At 41.6% G+C, this 19,765-nt stretch overlaps 1 protein-coding gene across 2 annotated transcripts in view; it reads right to left on the bottom strand.

Annotated features, from left to right (window-relative positions):
* The window catches only part of LOC111865478, an 82,624-nt gene that overhangs the window by 11,271 nt on the left and 51,588 nt on the right, over positions 1-19,765 (bottom strand). Inside the window, exons 1-8 of one of the 2 annotated variants that reach the window (XM_033751846.1) lie at positions 17,450-17,617; positions 14,041-14,162; positions 12,467-12,694; positions 11,125-11,237; positions 10,087-10,163; positions 8,825-9,000; positions 7,363-7,503; positions 856-5,829 (exon numbers count right to left, since the gene is read on the bottom strand). In XM_033751846.1, the coding sequence (XP_033607737.1) occupies positions 856-5,829; positions 7,363-7,503; positions 8,825-9,000; positions 10,087-10,163; positions 11,125-11,237; positions 12,467-12,694; positions 14,041-14,162; positions 17,450-17,466 (5,848 nt within the window). In that variant the 5' untranslated portion in view covers positions 17,467-17,617. Of the gene's footprint in view, positions 1-855; positions 5,830-7,362; positions 7,504-8,824; positions 9,001-10,086; positions 10,164-11,124; positions 11,238-12,466; positions 12,695-14,040; positions 14,163-17,449; positions 17,618-19,765 lie in introns of those variants that run through there. The other variant, XM_023853562.2, reaches the window with a different exon arrangement.

Genomic DNA, 19,765 nt, shown 5'->3' with positions numbered 1-19,765 from the left:
TTGTCTTTGTTTTATTTAATGGCACTGTCAACTGCGCTTTGTGTTAGGATGATTAGTGAATCTGAACTTGAAACGATGTGGAATAAAGCAGTGTTGGCCTGATTCAAAGTACTGCCTCAACATCTACATGAGACAACTTATATTTTAAAATTCAGAGGAACTGAAATATTCTCTTAACCCCTTGAAGCCTTCTTTCTGAGCACAGGCCAAAAACTGCATTTGAGATGGACCTCATGACAGCCAGAGCTAGTACACAGCTGGTGCAGGGGTCGACAGTAAACATGCATTTTATCCCAGCTAATACTGATGCTTCCATGGGTGTAATGTACCGTATTTACGCATGTATAGGCCGCACATTTTTTGCCAAAAATTCAAGAGGAAAACTGGGGTGCGGCTTATATTCGAAATTTTCGAAATCACACTTCATTTTAAAAAAAAATTATATTCATAATTAGTAATACAGGGTGTTCTACTCCTGAAATAATATTCCAAGAAAATTATTTTTTCTATAATTTCTGTCTGAAAATTGTGCTGCGGCCTATACACACACACGGCCTATACATGCGTAAATACGGTATTCTCAGCCACCCTGTGAGCTTAAATTTGAAACTGAAGATGACTCTGCCACGATGGGGTGTGCTGCAACATGTTGCCAGTACGAGGTATGGAGAAAGTAACGGGGAACCAAGTTGTCTTCAACTTGAACTCATGCATCTAGCAGCATCTCCCCGCCTCGCGTGAGACACTGCCTGGGAGAGCCAGGGTGAGAGTGACACGCAGATATATTTTGGCAATTATATATGTCAAATGCAGTGAACGAATTATCATCAGCAAAGTATAAAATTGTCTACTAACCTGATGCACATTTTGAAAATGCCATGGGTACCTCTCCAAACACATATCCTCCAACCGCTGTACCATTTTCAGCAGTCAACTGGTGTATTACACCATTATTGTGTCCTGCTGGAGATGCATCTTCTATCACCTCTGTTGTATTAAAATTTCTTGTTGAGTTCTGTGACTCACCATCTTCAAGTGTCACAGTTGTTCCTTTGTGCAACTTGGCAAGATCTTCACTGTTCAGTGTTACTACAGTAATGGCAGGAACTTCTTCTGAGTTTGATGATGTTTCAATGGTTGTGTTTATAGATGGCTCCAAAGAAGGTGCTGTAGTGGGGGCCTCAGAATCACTACCTTCTTCAAGTGGTGTTCCCACATTTCCATGATTAACATTTGTTACTGTACTATTTCCTGCAGCATTCAGTATCTCACTGCTTGACTCTGAATTCATGGATGTGAGCAAAGGAATATCAACTACAGTTGTATTGTCTTCAACATTTCCACCTAATACTTTAGGACTTGGATCCTGATTATCAGAATTTAATGATGATTCATCAGTAGGTAATGTTACCACCATCACTTTCTCCTCACTGGAGGCAGTGCTGGAAGATGATGACTCATTCTTACTTCTCAGAGGGACTACAGTGTCGCTCTCATGTTGTATCCTGGGTGTCAGAAGATCATCTGCCAGTATTGATGTTTCATTTGCTGCTAATGAGACTGCAGGTTCAATACCAACAGCTATAGCTGATTCTGGAGCATCCTCTGTCTTGGATGCAGTGTCACTCCTAGCCACAATATGCTCATCATCTGCCACCGTGACGTTTTCATTCATGACTGTCTTGCCTTCATATCTAGAAGCCTTATTTCTTTGTGGGTCTGATTTTTGTTCCTTCTTTGCCATATCATTTGGCTCCACAATATTTACATGCTCGACATCACCTCGTAAAAGTATGAGAGGGTCCTCATTTTCGTCTTCTTCATCGACAGGTCTCGGCTCATTTTCCACTGAACCAGATGCTTCAGTTGTAGACTTTGTGCCTGGAATGGGCATAGCAGTTGTGCTTGAAGATGTAGCTAATGCAGACATTTCCTTTGTAGCTGTAGTTACATCCATGTCTTCAGTCAGATCAGATTCCATAACAGAGACTGGCAAAGCTGCAAAACCCATCTTATCTATTTTCTTGCTGTTGTCTTTATCAAACTTCTGCAATTTATCAACTGTCTTCTTCTCATACAGGTTAATCACTGACTTATCAGTAATCAGTTGCTCACTGTCTCCTTGCAGGCTGCTTATCTCGCCTGTGGGTTTCAGAGTCTTCTTGTTCACCGAGCCATTTAAGAAGTCTTTCTTCTTTTGCTCTTGCCTGCTTATGGAAACAACAGACAGATCTTTCTCTGCCTTTGGAGCTGTTGCATTTTCACTGTGCTGTACATGCTCAATGGCAGAATCGCTTCCAGTCACGACTGCAGAGAAGGTTTCATTCTTCAGTTGGCCAACTGATGTGGGAGCCTGAATTTCACCTGTGATTGGATCAATCAGCACGACGCTCTGTGCTGTTGGTGGAATGATGTTCCCACCTCCACTCGGAGGCAAGGCATGGATCTCATTCGCGTACTCTGTTGTGGATGATGTGCTCATGTCAGGGACCTTACCAGACTCTACCAGAAGTCTGTTCTCTATGTCAGTAAATGCGTGTGGCTTCTCAAATGCAGTGTTGCTGTGGTCACTGACTCCTGTTACCAAGTCACCATGAGAATTTTCATCCGTGCTATTAGTGATACCAAGTGAAGAAAATTCTGTACTGGATTTGTATTCACTGCGTGTGGACGAAATGTTGTGAGGGAGGGGTTTCACTGTGTTTATGCGCTCTCCTTCTGGCTTACCAAGGAACAGATCAGAATCATCAGCTTCATTATCACTTTCCAAGGGCGTTTCTGTTGTAGTAGTTGTAGTTGTAGTTCCTTCAGTTTTATTCATGTTACTTTCCTCTGGGGAAGTGGATGGGGTTGCATCTTCACCTGAACTCACAAGAAGACTGGGAGACTCTGCATTACTTACCACATCACCTTTATCAGTCATGTCTGTTGAATCAGTGGTTGTTTCTGTATCATTGCTCATGGGGGACAACTTCATTTCTCCATTCTGAGTTATATTCTGAGCAGTAGGTACCAGAACTTCATTCTCTGGTTGTATGGCATCCAGCTGTTTGTTCTCTGGTATTGCACTCATGGAAATATCTGTCTCTTTTCCCTTATCATTCACCTCCCCTCCTGATGAAATGTCGTTTTCTTCATGAGGAATCACAGTAGTTACGTAATTTGCCTCTGAGCTCGACTCACTTGAAAGTGATTCCAAGATCTTAGCTGTCAACATCTGAACAACTGATTGGGTTATCAGAGAGTCACTTGGAGAGGCAGTACTGTTCTCTGCATCATTCAGCACGCTCTCAGCAGCGGCGTCCACAGACTCCACTCGTGTGGTCAACTCGACTGACTGCTCCGATTCTGCCACTGTCTCATGGGCCTCCCTATCTTCATGTAAGTTTCTATGTGAAATGGTTTCGTTTTCAAGATGTTCTTTGAGAGGAGCAACTGTCAAGGGATGGTCTACTTCATCTTCTGTTGTTGTGTTGAACAAACCTGGATGCAACACGTTACCGTCCTCAATCACGTTCTCCCTCGAAGGCCAGCTCACGTTCCTTTCACTAGAATTGTTTGAATCATGTACAAGAACTGATGATGTAAAATTGCTGTCGGGTGCAGTTACCAACTCTGGCTCCAGCATGGTGACCATCTCAACATCTTTCAACGTGCTGTCAGTAGAAACCTCTTCAGGTTTCATGACAGGAACTTCTGTACCTGATGAAACAAAATTCTCGGTAGTAATGGCTGGGACTGTAGCTGCGTCTTCAGACATGCTTTCTGTCACACTCACTGCCAGTATGTCATCTTCAGTGACATGGCCATCTGTACCTTTCAGCACTTCAGACTTCAGCATAGCGTCTCTTGCTGCAGGTTCAGTACCGTTCTCATATGCACCAAGTGCATCAACAGCAACGGAAGCATCCTCACTCTTGTTTGCAGTCTCAGAATTATGCTGAACAGCCTCAAACGTCACATTCCCATGTTCATGAACTTCTCCTGCAGAAATTAAGTTTGGATGTGAATTATCATCCGACGGCAATGGGAACCGTTCACTGTCTGACATGTGGGCCTCTTCATGGTAGAGTTCTGTGACTGGGGTTACAGGTGACAGTGGAACTGATTCAGAAACATGAACAATCGCCGATATATTTTCAACAGTAGGTTCATTAGTAACATTATGTTCATGCTCCTCATTTGGGTTCATCTGAAACATCTGATCATCATCAAGACGTGGGCCCTTCTTTAACTTCAGATTAGTCACAGATGTCGCATTTTCTGTGGGTCTTGACACGACAGTAACCGGCCGCAGAGGATGGTTGTCATAATCTTCTGGTGACAATGCATTCAAGAAAGTGTCGTTTTCTGCATGTTCTGAATCAGGGAAGTACACATCATTGGAGAAGACGCCATCATGTTTGTGCTCCTCTGGAGTTATTGGTGAAAGAGCAGCCATTTCATCATAGCTGCCAGGAACTATTTCAGTGACATTGTCTCCACTTGGTGTCAACATGTTTGCATGACCAGTCATCACCATGTCACTGTGACTAGGATCATTAGCATGAATAATTCTGACAGGAATGACAGTGGGTATCTCCTGTTCTTGGAACTTGGAAGAGTTTGTTTCAATTTCCTTCTCCATTTTCACGCCATGGGATGTGAACACACGTCCTTCTGCACTGTTCTCTAGTGACTCTGCTATTCGTGACTTCTCGCCTGTGGAGCTGTTTACTTCTTCAGATCCATTTCCACCAAAATTGTGGGCAAAGTCTCTTTTCTTTTCCATATCAAATGGATAATCTGTGGGCTCGGCTTCATTTTCAGAGTGCTTGGCAAGGGTTTCTACATTTACAGCTGTGTGATGTTCCATTGGATGTGATGTAAGAGGAGAATTAGTTGTAACAATAGTATCTACACCAGTATGTGTTTCCTCAGAAGGCATAAATACATCAGGGAGACTTGCAGAAGTTTCAGAGTTGCTACGGTCATGTTCTGATTCATGCGGTGTCAGAGATTCTGGGCTCTGGGTACTCACCATCACAATGCTATCATTCAGTTCATGTCTGGCAATCATCTCGACAGGAAAGTCAGTCATGAAATATTCATGTGGAGCCATTTTGTATGGAATATGAGTGGTCTGACTGTGGTTTCTGTCAATAACACTGACTGTTAAAGTCTGCGTTTCTGTATGAAAGTGAGGAGAGGAGGTGGATTCAAGTCCATCGTGATTCAGCTTGTGATCATCTACAGGAGAATGCTCAGCATGCTCTGCATGTGTTGTATCATCATAAATCACCTGAACAGTTGCTGGAACTTCTGCAAAGTACTTATGTGGATCCTCTGATATTTCAGTGCTGTTTCCTTCAGCAATGTGTAATGCATGGGTTTTATTTTCCCCCTGAGGTAAAGAGGTTTGTGAAGATCCATGATCCAGGGCAATTTCGTGGGCCTCGTGAACTGACACACTTTCTGGCTTTGAGAGAGCCATTTCAGTTGATGCAGGAACTTGTTCACCAACACTGTTATCATATTGACCAAGGTGTTCCTGGGGACCAGATGGTGATGGCTGAGCTGTGACATAGTCAGGATGCCTTGACTGTTGCGACTGAAGTGTGGTATGTTCTGGTATGGGACCCATTTGATGATTGGTATCATAACTGTTCAGCATAGTTGTAGAGGCAGTGGAGGTTCTAGTTGGTTCAGCTGATTCTGTAATTGGTTCTGGTTCTGGTTCAGGAGCAGCTCCAGGCACAGGCTCAGGTGATGGTTCAGGAGCAGCTTCAGGCACAGGCTCAGGTGAAGGCTCATGGCTGTGCGTTGGTGTTGACTCCGTTTCCACTGGAACTAAACGTTACAAATAAAGAAAACTAGCAACCACAAGAAAATAGAAATTCTGTCACAAATTAAAGGCACATATGCATTTATCTGTTATGTGCACTCACACTCTTTCCAGTTTTACTGAATCTGAACTGTAAACAAACGTTCACATGACAGACATTTCCATATGATGAAGTTCATTCTGAACGAAAGCAGTACAAGGGGTCACTTGCCCTGTAGGATCTTATTTATTTGCAGCTTCAGATGTGACATTCTCACGGCAGTGAACATCAGGAATAGAGTCTTATGGGGTGTATGCTACCTTCTAGATTCCACAGAGCCACGAATAGCTCAAGCTGCAGAGCATCAAATGGTAAGTTAATCAGTGAATAATGAATTGAAAAGGATTTTGAATGAAGTAGTAATTAATTAATTTGACGTATTATCTCAGCATTTGCCTGGGGAGACTGAAGAAACCCATAAAAGGAGAACCTCAGTCATCACAGGCAGTCTCTGGAACTAGATATGAACGTGGGCCTCCTGAATGGAGAGCAGGAGTGTGACACGAGGATTTCCTGTGATGCTGATATATAACGTTTCTTCAACAGATAAAATGAAGTCAAGGAACAGTATATATTATACTTTAGCATTTGATTGCGTGTGTGAAATTTCTTTATTTTATTCCTTTGCCACAGTGAGAAATATTGATACACCATGTACTTTATGTTTTTTTTTTGCATGATTTGGCTCATTAGGCCATCATCAGGTATTTGGCTTTTTTACATTTGCCTGTATTCACCTGCTGGTTTTCCTACATTGGCCACTGTTTACACACTGGGATTTTCTATTTTTTTAGTAATACATAATGCCATTATATACAAAAATGTATGTTCAGTTTTAAAATTAAATATTAATAGTTAGAGCATTAAATTATTATAGTTAAAAAAATTTAAGAGTTTATTTAGTTTTCTTATGTTTTTATCTCAGTGTAGTAGTTGTGTGTAGCTCCTCTACAGTCACATGCCCCCAAACTACATTAATATAAGGCAGGGATGAACCCCAGCAGAACAGCTACACAGAGCCACTACACCCAGAAAAAACGTAAGAAAACTTTTTATAAACTCTAAATTTGTTAATTTTAATGATTTAACACTTTCAGTATTAATATTTAATCTTAAAGGTGAACACTGGCCAGTGTGGGAATGCCAGCAGACCACTGCAGGTGAATGTAAACAAGTCCAACCTCTGATGGTGCTGTAATGAGCCAAAACATGTCATAAAGGAAAAGACAAAGATGTGTGTGTATCCATATTTCTTACTGTGGTGATGGAACAAAATAAAGAATTCAAGGAATCCTGTGTTAGGTTATTCAACCATTTCATGTGTGCTGCATCAACTGATGAATTATGTAGTTCAAATAAGATATGGCAGGATTGTTATGAAAGGTGCATAAGAAGGAATATGGGATTTGGGGTCTTCACACTGGTGAACCACATTGTGATCTTCTGGGTTATGAGACTTTGATGTAGCCTAGTACGAGGGTCTGTAATTACAACTTACGGGAGTCAGTGCAGTTTTTGCCACTTGCATCCAAGTGTAGGCCAGTGGGACACATGCACACAAACGCCATCTTATTGTGGTAGTCGAATGCACAGTCATGTGAACACTCCCCATTGTTGAACTGACATGCATCAAGCAGACCTGCAAAACACAGCCGTACGTATGAGACAACTTGTTCATAAGAATGAGTGCATGGAAGAACATTCTTGTGCAACACTTCAGAGAGAGGAAGGGCTTGCCCATGTGTTCTGTGTGGCTCACATACGAGTATGTCCTCATAATATTGCCACCCTGTGCAATGAAAAATGGTTACTGGCTAAATTAAATATTTAATTTTAATTAAATGTAATATGTGACTATGTAAAGAATCATCATTGGCTCAATAAGTTCAACAGAAACAGAAGATGAAATGTTACCAACAAACCCAATGGGATGTAAACAGAGGCTCAAAAGAAAATGGATCAAGTTGATAGAGACATGTGAGATGCGATGCCATGTAGTTTGGAAGAGGAACCTACTGTCTCCATCTTCAGGATATATTTAATCTTAAGTTCATAAATGGGTTATGTTTCAAAGCTGAGTTGTTCTTTAAGTCGAGACACTAGCCATCAGTGAGCCTCATGCTGACAGTGAGTGGCTCACTGTACTTGATGTTGTCTTGGAACACTGTCACACTTGTTTGTCAGTCTCAGTCTGTTGTTTGTATATTCCCAACACACTGAAAATTTTTAATTACTTCTTGTAAGAAAAAACTATTATGTCATTCACATGCAGGGATATCTGTAAATTGAGCATATGTAAGTCAGTAATCATGTGTGCAATGAATGATGTTATGATGATATTATTCCCTAATGATGGAGGCAGGAGAAGTTTCTGAAACTTTGGACTACTTATCTGAATTGACACAGCTGGTAACTCGAAAAGATTTCATCAACTTGATGTATGACTACCAAAGTATTTCACATGAAACTATCTCATTCAAACTGTTATGATAGTTTGATGTGCTTAACATACAGCAAAACCTTGCAACCCACAATATTTGGGGGGGATGATCCAGATTAAGCGATAATCCAGACTGATGAAGCAAAAGGTAGCCATAAAAGACAGAAAAAGCTTAAAACACAAATAAATAGAAACTTTAATGATGTAAGTAGTGCTGACAAAAATAAACAACAAAACATCACTGCAGAGCCTTTATTTCAAAACTATAAAATGATGATACGTTCATTCATCAATAGAAGACTCAGAAGCTGTGCTTCTTTCTGAACATAATGATGCAGGTTTCAAGAAGCTGTCAAGTTGTGTCTGAACAGACAAGTGGCTCATCTGCCTTCCTAAATGCTAAGTGTGTACTCAACTGTGAACAGCATTTTTCATTTTCGTGTTCTGGATTATCTGATATCTAGATTAGATGTAACCAGATTTGTGAGAGTTTACAGTAATATAAAAGTTGGGTACTAACGCCTGGCTCGGATGGATCCCATTGGAACATGGTATGTTCCCAGTGTGCCTCCATTCAAATTCAGCTGCCTTTCCAGTCGCTGTCGGACTGCATCCTTGTCTACTGGATCAGGAGCCTTTCTGATGCCCTCCTTGAACTCCCAACCAACGCGGAACTTCACCACCACACTGCCGCGACTGTCACAGTAAAGTCACACATTCATGAACACATATCAACTATGTAACCAGAAAGCATAAACATATTTTTTCTATAATGAGGCTGCAGAAAGAAGTCCCATGGATAGTAGGGATGATAGTGCTCGAGGCATACCCCTCTGCCTCTTGGTGCATACCCCTGCAGCCTACTTCTGGTCTATGTCAACCAGCACAAGTCACTTGTAACAGAAGGCAACAGAATGGGTAAACAATTGAAATGAAATATGGAGAACTAAAATGAAGGGAGAACAGTAATAGTTTGAGGGAGATGATGAGCTTGCTGACCCACAGGAAATGGCATTAGTATAGTCTCAATTGCTTTCATTAGTTACCTACAATATGGTCGTCCCAGAACCCAGAAACAGAGGTAGAGATGCAGGAGGCGAAATATTAACTTGTGAAGTGTGTGTATGTGTCCTGACTTGAGTAATGCCAACACTGACTACTTTTCATGCAACTTGGTATGAATGTCATGATGCCAGCAATGTTTCTTTCTTTGTAATCCATCACCAAGGCATATCATATATCTCTTTCTGACTGATGGGAAAACTGTAATGACACATGGGATTCTGGCTTCAGTCTTATGGGATGTGTCACTGTCTGGTTTCACAGATAGGCACCAGTGTTTCAGATAACACTGCAGTCTACGTCTTCAGAGTAGAAAAAGTAAAGATCTACCTTGAAGATGGAGGTGGCATGTTCTTCCAAAACGTTGATACCTATCTACAAAATTACATGGTACAACAACCCAGAAGACCACAGCCTTAATGCTAATGGCATTTATTGCATGGTGTAAATACTTTATATGAAGATGGATCTTCGAAAGTATGAAATTAAACATTTACCGAGGCGATTTTTAAGAAAAAACATATAATGTTAAACATGCCAAATGTGTGAAATATGGATGATATGACATTAACCATACATTATTTAATATGACATACAATATGATTGCAAGTTCTAGGCTTACCAAACAGTGTAAGTCATATCCTACAAGCCCATGAAATTTTCCATGCTAAGTTACAAGTGATTTGAATGCTTGCTGATATAAATATTATTTTTACTTACGAGAAACCAACAACTTTGACAAAAATATCTGCAGCACCATAGTTCAGAGTCTGGACATCAAAGAGGGCCCTCTTCAGCTGAAACAAAAGGATATTGTTGGTTAACTTCCTCTTACTGAACTGCGATACAGAATAAATGCAAGAACTAACATGTTGCAGATTGCCTGCTTAAACATCCCAAAGCAATATGTTAGCTGTGAACAACAGGACAATTCTGAATGGTGAATCTGAAAGAATATGGATGATAGAGGAAAGAGTTGTGACATATCTGAACCATTGTATTCGCCTGAAAATGTGAAAAGAATTATAAAAACAATCGTCATGGCCGAAAATCTGCCAAATATGAAGCTTGAGTGTCACTACAACATAATGTTTGGTGTTGAAGGCTAGCATTTTCAACCCAGATTATCAGTCTGCAAAAGAGTGTCCATCACTTTGAGTCTGGTGTACTTTCCCTCTCTGACTGTCAAGCCCTACCACAGAACTGAGGTGCATAGAAACGCCAGAGCTGCTTAAATGTTAAAGCAGTTGCAGAGAAAGATAAGAGCAGGTATAGATCATGTGAAACCCTGTTCATTCCTCTAAACATTGGCATGCCACAGGTGATGCCACTTGCTCACTGAAACTGTGTACTAATCAGTTAGGGGTGAGCCAGTCTCTTCAGCTGTGGTGATGCTTAGTCAAGAACGCTGAGCAGATCTGATCAGTTTGTGGTGTGCAAAGGGTTAAGGCTCATTGTACCAGAAGAACATGAAACGGTGTTAAAGTTAACGTAACTGTACAGTTCAATAATCTGTGTTCTTATTGTATGTAACATAAGATAGAGTTCAGCGCACAATTTCATGGAACTCATAAGAAAATCTTATTGGGGGATTTGGTGCATGACATTATCAGTGTTTCAGAGGCAGTTGCTATCTCCATACACAGAGAATGCTGAATGCCCAGGGTTTTATCACTTTCAGTTTCCAGATCGGTTTCAGGTCCTACTTTCTGGAACTTACTTCCTCCTCCAGAGAATTTGCCAGTTTCTGGAACTTACTTCCTCCTCCAGAGAATTTGCCAGTTCCTGGAACTCTTCAGATCCACTCATGGACAGTCTTGGGTTGAATTCCATGCTGTCAATTACAAGCTCGCCCTCCAGTACTCGAGGAACTGAAACATTCAGATGTGTCTGATATTGATTACTGTGTCACTGTTTCAAAACATAATGCCCTCTCTCCAATTTGTTCCTTTCGGTAAGGCTACACAATGATCACCCTATTCAAGGCTGTTTTTGAGAGTAGTTCCTCAGTTTAACATTTTTCCTCATTCAGCATTCAATTTCACTGATCCCAATTCAGTAATCTCAGTGTTAAATTGGGGGCACGCGGTAGCGTAGTTGGTTGAGGGGCTATGCTACAAGCCGGAAGGTCGCAGGTTCAAGTCCCGATGAGGCCATTGAATTTTTTTCAGTTGATCTAATCCTTCCAGCTGCATCATGGCCCTGAGGTCGACTCAGCCTCTAACATAAATGAGTAACAGGAACTAATTAAATAATTTTCCTGGGGAATAAAGCGCAGCCGGCACATAAGGCTGACAACCTTACCACCACCTTTGAGCCGATCGTCTAGATAATGTGGGACCCTCAATGTCTCACAACCCTAAGGGCCTTCACGGCCTGTTACAGGGATAGCTTTACTTTCTTTTTACTTTACAGTGTTAAATTTCCTCAGTTTAGGGTTCCCTTCAGTTTAGTCATCAAATGCAATACTCACAAATGAAACTTAAATGTACAGGACGCTTTTTTAAGAACAGACAAGATGATGGATAATGTCCAACAACATATTAATTGTACATTTATTTGTTTCTTTTATCTTAGTCTTGTGCTCCACTCTGATGGCAGAAATAAAAACTAAAAGTACTGCTCAGATTTCAGATTTTCACAGCAGTGAATGTTAAGAGCATGGCCTTGTTAGATGTGATGTGTAATTTGGTAGATACAAACCCATGTCTCAAAGCTGTACACTGCCTCAGTCTTCAGCAAGCAGCCAGTTTCTTCTGAAACATCGCTACCTATCTGCCAGGATACATGGCATCACATCCCACAAGACCACAATCTTAAAAAATGTAAGTTGCAGATTTTAAGATAAAAATAAAACTGTCCCAGTGCTTACTTTATTAAGCAACATGAAATGAAGATAAATGGGAGAGTGGAAGTAGAACTCCATGCTTTCTTAACCTTGGCACTAGATGGAGGTGACTGGACAGTTTCATTCCCAGGCCACTCTACCCACAGGCACTGCAGACACTACATATCATGTACAAAGATCTGAATAATATTTCTGAGAAGAGGAGATGCTGGAATTCAAATGCTTTAGCTGTGATCAGAATGATACACTCACCATACAGCTGGGACATGTCAGTGGTTGGCATACTGGGGATGTTAGGTTGTAAGGGTGGCGGTGGAGTGAATGACGATGCTTCTAGGGGAGGCAGCTCACTTCTGCCTCCTGCCCTGTCTGAACTGCCCCCTGTCCGTGGACTATCACTACCACTGCTACCAAGCTGGCGACTTGTTTCAGTCTTCTCTGTTACAAGTGTCTGACCCTCTTGAGACAAGATGACTCCAGCTGCAACAAAAATATATTTGGTTTACACACATACTTCATTTAGCAAGAGCAGAGAAGTGTACACAGCTATTTTGCAGTTATCTTTATGACCATTCGTTGCTTATATTGTAAAGTTAAACAAGAACTTCAAGGCCCAGTTTCATTCCATTTCTAGTCCCACACTTCTATACTATCATTTCTCTTTCTTTTATTTTAGTTTTGTGAAGAATGCATTAAGTACCTACAGATGAAAACAGTCAAACATAACCTCAAAGTTTCGCACTGTCACCATGTTTATAACTGTTGACTTACAAGTAACGTTGGCCGTGCCATAGCTCAGGCAGTTAAGCCACCGGTTTCCCACTGCAGCAGCCTGGGTTCAAGCCCGGGTAAGGTCATGTGAGATTTGTGGTGGACAAAGTGGCACTGGGGCAGGTTTTCTCAGAGTAACTTGGTTTCCCCTGCCAATTATCATTCCACCGACTGCTCCACAGTCATCATCTATCACCCGGGGCTGGTACACTAGGCCAGTTAGTAGCTGACATATCTAGTGGATTCAGCCTCACCCCACCCCTAGAATCTAACTAAAATAACTGTAAATAACATTTGACAGACCATGTGTAGATGCAATTATGAACCATACACACACTAAACTTGACATGCCTAACTTATAACTTTCATTCGTTAACTCTGTAGAGCCAGAAGCTAAACAGGACATCTGCCCATTTCTACATTATTTTAGAGTCTCTTTTCATGTTGGCTGCTCATGGATGCTGTCACTACCAAGACTACACACCAGATGATAGGGTGATTAGTGGATGTGAAGCATTTGGTGGAATGAGAACTGGCTGGGGAAACCAAAACAGTGAAAGAAAACCTGCCTCACATTTTACGTTCTAAATTAAGTAAAACAGACACAGTTAATGTTGTTTTGCCAAAAATGAGACTCCAGTGATGAGATTATGGTACAGGAAATTACATTATATGGCTTATAAAACTACATCGTGGTGGAATATCCACTACACTTGGCCACTCTCAAAATTTACATTACACTACTTACATGCTTATCAGTAACAGATGAAGCTCATTTATTTATTTATAATTTATTTAATAATGTCAGCAGCATAGATTCTATAGTGTTAAATGGTAAGACAACTGGGGAGAAATGAATGGGAAATGATGTACTGCACAAACTAAAGAAAACCATGAAATACTTAGTCAATGTAGCCAGGCCTGGCCCAAGACTTGAACCTAGGACTTAGTGGATACAAGACAGGGATCTCATTCACATGACCAGGCCATATAGTCCATGAATTCATTATCGTTAATTAATCTCTAATGACATTCAAAAATTTCTGTGTACTTACTTCCTGCTAATACAGCTATCAAAATGGCTACTGAGAGCAGAACAAATCCGATGCCCCAACAAATGCACCGTCTCCAGGACTGTGAGCGTCTCTTGTCCTTCGTCACATACAGCTTCTCACCCCTGCAAACACCACAACCAAGAAGTGAGGCGTCAGGATCTCATGGCAGTCCTCTGGGGTGTGATTTCAAGAACTGTGTTAGACAGGTGCCAATGTTGCAGAAGTACATAGTTGCCTCCACTTTCAAGGCAGAACTGGATCCTCCAAAACACTGGTGCTGATGTACCAGACTATATGATATCACATCCAAGAGGCCATAATCTCTCAGCAACAGCAAGTTTGTATTCTGGTACAACACTTACACATTGCTTTCAATGAATGTATCGTAGCTTAAATAATGTTTAAGAATTAAACTCCTATCTCAGAGAACACATGTTCTATCACCGCAACAAAGCCCAAGAAGTTAATCATGTTTAGGAAAATAGGTGCTGTTTATTGTGAGAGCCATATATGAAACACTTAAACACACTATGTGTGGCAGAATGCAAAGTTTCTGAATGTTAAAACAAGTGGTATATATAGTTACCACTGTGCTTTAAAACGGTTATGCAAACAGCAATATCAGCCAAAGGACTGAAATGACATAGCATATTTAATACATATAAAGATTTGACTGAAATGTAGCTGACCATTGGACCAGTTGTTGAAGCAGCAGCCATTTAACAATGTGAAGGCAACACAACACAGTTCTTCCAATGCATATTGCACATGGAAATGCAAATATCTTAGGCTGTCACAACAGTGTGCTGTTCATAATGAGTCAGCTCCTAGGGCCCTACACACTGTGGATGCTGTTGAGATGTACATGTAGCCACCACCCTTAGGGTCAGAGCAGGGTGCATGAATTTGTATATATATTCAGACTTGAAGATGGAGACAGCATGTAGCTCCAAAATGATGGGCACACTGTCCACAGCCACATGATGTAAAGACCCAGAGGAAGAATCAATATAAATGGTAATACGAGATATGAAAAACAATTTACACTACAGCGCAAAACTAATGTACTAAGTGTAAAATGAAGAGCAAATTGTAAATGAAATTCTCCTCCATCTTTTCTGCAAATCAACATCTAATAAATACAGAGTGTCCCAGGAAAGAAAGTCAATATTCCGCATGGTCATGTTGTCAGTCATTCTAAGCAAAAATGTGTTTATGTATATGCGTCCTTTTCCTAACGGTTTCCAAGATAGAACTATGGATGACATCGCCCGCACAAAGAAATGTCAAGATATACTGTACAGACAAGCACCACTCCGTGCCCTCGCACGAGTTGCAAAGTACATTCATGTTGACAGTGTAATTTTTTAAAATGTATTGTACCCGGTAAACTGAACTGCAGTTCAAGAGTGGGTGAATATAGTGACCATGTGTTTTGCCTGATGATGGCTTTAAAAGCCAAAACACGTAGCTGATGTGATACTGACCTTGACCATTATGTGGTTGGTTACGATGGACCCCAATAAAGAATTGTACCAACTTAGCCACTTGAAAAATAATTACCGGTATTAGAAACAGTACATAAAATATCTTTCTTATCAACAGCTTTGGAACAGAAACTGTTCGGAACAGGACATTCTTTGCTTAGAATGACCGATACTTGGACCTACCAGAATACTGACCTTTCCTCCTGGGACATCCTGTATAATAACAGTTTTGATTATGTTAGAAATAGCTAAATGCATTTCCTGAACATAAATAAATAAATAGTTTTAATCAGGGCCAGGACTGCTCAGCCAGTCTATTGTCTATGGGATGGACTACAAGACCTGGGTTTAGTTCCCAGGGCAGGCACAGGTTTTCTCCTCTCCACAGTGTCCAGACCTGGCTTGCTGGCCATCCAGTGGGCACTACATGATATTTCTCCAAGGGGCAAAGTGACTGGGGCGTTAAGCTGACCATTTACCTCCTTCTGGAATCAAGACTAAATGGCACCAGTCCCTGTACAACTTCAGGGTGTGGTGTGTAACTAAACACAGAGGCAACTCAACATTTGCATTTATTTTTATTTAATTTCCACAATGTACAACTGACAGGTTTCCTATTTCAAAATATATAACACGTGATATCTGGGCGGGGGAGGGGGAACTGTCTAACTGACAGACACTATGGCTTCAGATCCTAAAGATTCAACAACAGTAACACTATTTATTGTAATGGATCTCAGGTCTTTTCACATCCTTGCAATCTAGTTTCCTAAAATACAGCTGACTATCCTCCCACAAACTTCTTTGCCTTCCAAGTGACTGCAAATTTTTGTTTGCCCCATGTCTTGTCTATCGTTCCTTGGCGGAAATACCCTTACAGTACCTGATGAAACGCAGAAATCACAAACTTCAATACTGATCTTAGGGATAAGAACCGCTCTCACACCAGTCCATTAAGCGTCCCATAAAATCTTCACAGACCAATGGGATCATGACTGACAAAATGTGGTCCCTGAAAAACTTAATCTAATATCACAAGAGTTCCAAAATCTTTATGTGACCCACTCATGTGTAACAATAATACAATTCCTTGTCCAACAATAAACGGACTCACTTACATGTGTACAGAAATACATTTTCAAACAAATTAAACAATGTAATTCACTGAGAAAAGCATAAAACATGCAGATGTTAGTGTCTAATTCCAGCGCCTTCCTTCTCAGGCACAACACAGAGCCATGCATTCAAACAAGATGAACAACAAAGGAGGTCATGTTTCATCTAAACACTGTCTTATATCCATGTTCAAACCTGAATGGGGTATCAGCAATTATCCTTCAAGATCTTGTGATAATTATACTGAAATGTAACAGTTCATAAAACTGCTAGGTTATGTCACAAAAAATAGCAATGACGTAATAATGCAGGCGTGATTACATCATACAAGGCGGAACATTTAAACAACACGGCGAATTTCTATTCCTGTAGAAACGAATATGTCAAAACCGCATTGTGTAGGAATTCAATGATCTTTCAAAACCACGGGCACTGATATTATAAGAAGTTATGTTAACAGGCGACAGTGGCTTTGGATATATAAAATAGGCCAACAGAAAATATACTGACACTTAGTTACTGTTGTGATACATCGCTGACAACATTTGTTAGTGCTCGGGATGTTTTAACTTACGAACCCTACCTCTAATTCGTGTAAACAATTTGGGCGTAGAAACGAGAAGCCACTGCTAAATTTCACACCTCTGGAAGCTTTTACACAAGATCTTGAGCAGGAAGATTGAGGTTATGGGCAGGATGATATTGCCATTGACCCATTTTCCAAAGCAGAACTGAGGCGGAAGGGAGGCCCCCTTTCCCAATACCACCGTGCAATTAAATTTTGAATGATATGAAGCCTGTCTAACCTCACTGCCACTTGCATCCAATCACGGTAATCGACGAGCCCTTCCAGGGGCGGGCTCACAGACAGCCCAGATCTGTCGATCCCAGAACTTGTTGCTTCTTTGTCGTTCGGGGGGAGGACGAACGTTATAGACCGCGGAGGCCGTGATGACAATGGGGATTCGTCCTCAGAGACCCCATTGGGACAACTGTGGACAAGAGTGCGTGTTTGTGCAAGATGGAGGACACTAGAGTTGAGGCCGTGCGGCCCAGTCCTAGGGACCACAGTTCCCGTGCCCCCGGCCGAAGGGGCCTTCCCACAACTGAACAGAAAAATATTTACCATTCGCGGTCACTTCTATCTGTAAGAAAGATTCCATTAAATCTTAGACGGCACGAATACGTCATTGGACTGGATAAGAAAAATTGTAATTCACCTCTTGTTCTTTATGGGAGTGAAACTTGGCCCCTCATCTTCGGGGAACAGCATAAATTGAGGGTGTTTCAGAAGGCGATGCTGAGGAGAACATGTAATTCTGTTACAACTTTGTTTTCCGATTGCTCAGATTACATAGAGTCAACCGGTACGACGATTAGTGAAAAATGAATGACAGAAGATGCGAACGGAAGCGTTCGTGACCTAATTTAAGGTATTACGCCGGAATTTGCCTGTAGGGTCAGGGAAAACAACGTAAAAACACAGACCGGACCGAGATTTGAACCCGGTATCTCTCAAATGCGAAGCAGGAACACTAGCCACTGGCCTAGAAAGTTATCATTCGCAGTCACTCTAACGTAGAACGCCTCGTGACCTAAACATCTGATAAATCAATGTCTACTTTTGCAGCTGGAAGAAAGAAAGGCATGCAGTTTCAGAGAGCAGTGTAACTGATTTAACTATTTAAAGCATAGTGTAACTGTATGTAACACTAACATACCAAAACTCTGCATTCTGCCCACAGAGTGTATCTGTGTGTTCCGTATGGCTCTCACAGTAAACAGCGACTGTTTCCCTAAACAGCATTAACAGGTTGGGCTTTGTAGCGGAGACGTAATATTTCCTGTGAGGTACAGGCCGAATTTGTATCAGAAAGGCAAAATTAGCGGCCCTCATCTACGATGGTTGAAAAAGAAAAAACCCTAATATTTTATCAAATTTTTCCCTCGATCACCCAGGCTTATGAGCATTACTCAAGCCCCGGATAATTTTCATGGGTCGTCGGCTTGGTACACCCCCCTCCCCCCAATTTCTCTCTCACGTCTGAAACTGGCGATGTAAATGTGACGCTGAAACCTGTGTGTAAACTTGACGGAACACATCAAGTCTGCCCATGCGGGACCTTATGTTCCAGACATGCGCAATGGCAAGCCGTCTGCCCGCCACCTGCTGACCGAGATCGGGAAGGAGGTCGTCGCTAGCCCAGGGGAGCACTCTTTTTGACCCACCATCTTGCAGAATGACTCAAACGTCCACTTGCCCTTTACTCCGGGAAATGAACCCTCGTACCCATCGCAAAGGCGCAGAGTGGGCCCCAGAGTCAGGCTTGGAAGGTGGCGAGGAAAAATTCTTACTCCTGCCTGAACTCGAACCACGCTTCCTTTGTCATCCAGCCCATAGACAGTCACTGCAAAAGTAGTATCATTTATACGAAACGTTGCTGTCATGCAAGCAGTCCTGCTCCGTATTACGGGGGTTGCGGGTTCAACTCTCTGCCCCGACTTCCCTCAGCCTCTCCATACAAATTCCCAGATAGCGCCTTAAATGATGCACTTCTAAGCTGTATATATGACTTAATTGAAACAGCCCAACTTAAAAAGCTGATAGTCGCTTAGCTGCTTAGTAAATTACCCACCTTTTTGAAACCTGAAAATTCATTAACGTGTTTACAAAAGCTCGCCATTTGTCCCTATCCCGAGCCAGACGAACCCAGTCCACATCCTCACATCCTGTTTCTTTCTATTCCGTTTTAATATTATTCTCAGTCGTACCATACTCGTATAGCTCAAACGATCAGTCGCCAGCCTTCTTCCGAGTCTGCACTGGTTAGATTCCACGACAGATCATGTGAGATTTGTGGTATACAAAGTTAAATTTGGGCAGGGTTTCTCCGTGTACTACGGTTTCCCCTGTCAATTCCCATTCCTGCACCGGCTCTACACTCGTCTGCCATCCGGGGCTGTACAGGAGAGTCACGGCGAAAGGCCGGGATAGCAAGTGAACTCAGTCTCACCCTACCACACGAATTGAAAAATAAGAAAGACTAACATCCCATTTACGCCTAGGTCTTCATAGTGATCTCTTTCCTTCCTATTTTAGAATAAAATCTGTAGGCATTTCT

Source organism: Cryptotermes secundus, unplaced genomic scaffold (assembly GCF_002891405.2).
Source record: "Cryptotermes secundus unplaced genomic scaffold, Csec_1.0 scaffold454, whole genome shotgun sequence".
Classification (NCBI taxonomy): Eukaryota; Metazoa; Arthropoda; class Insecta; order Blattodea; family Kalotermitidae; genus Cryptotermes; species Cryptotermes secundus.
Note: the sequence above shows the minus strand (reverse complement) of the source record. Positions and strands in the feature narration are given on the sequence as shown.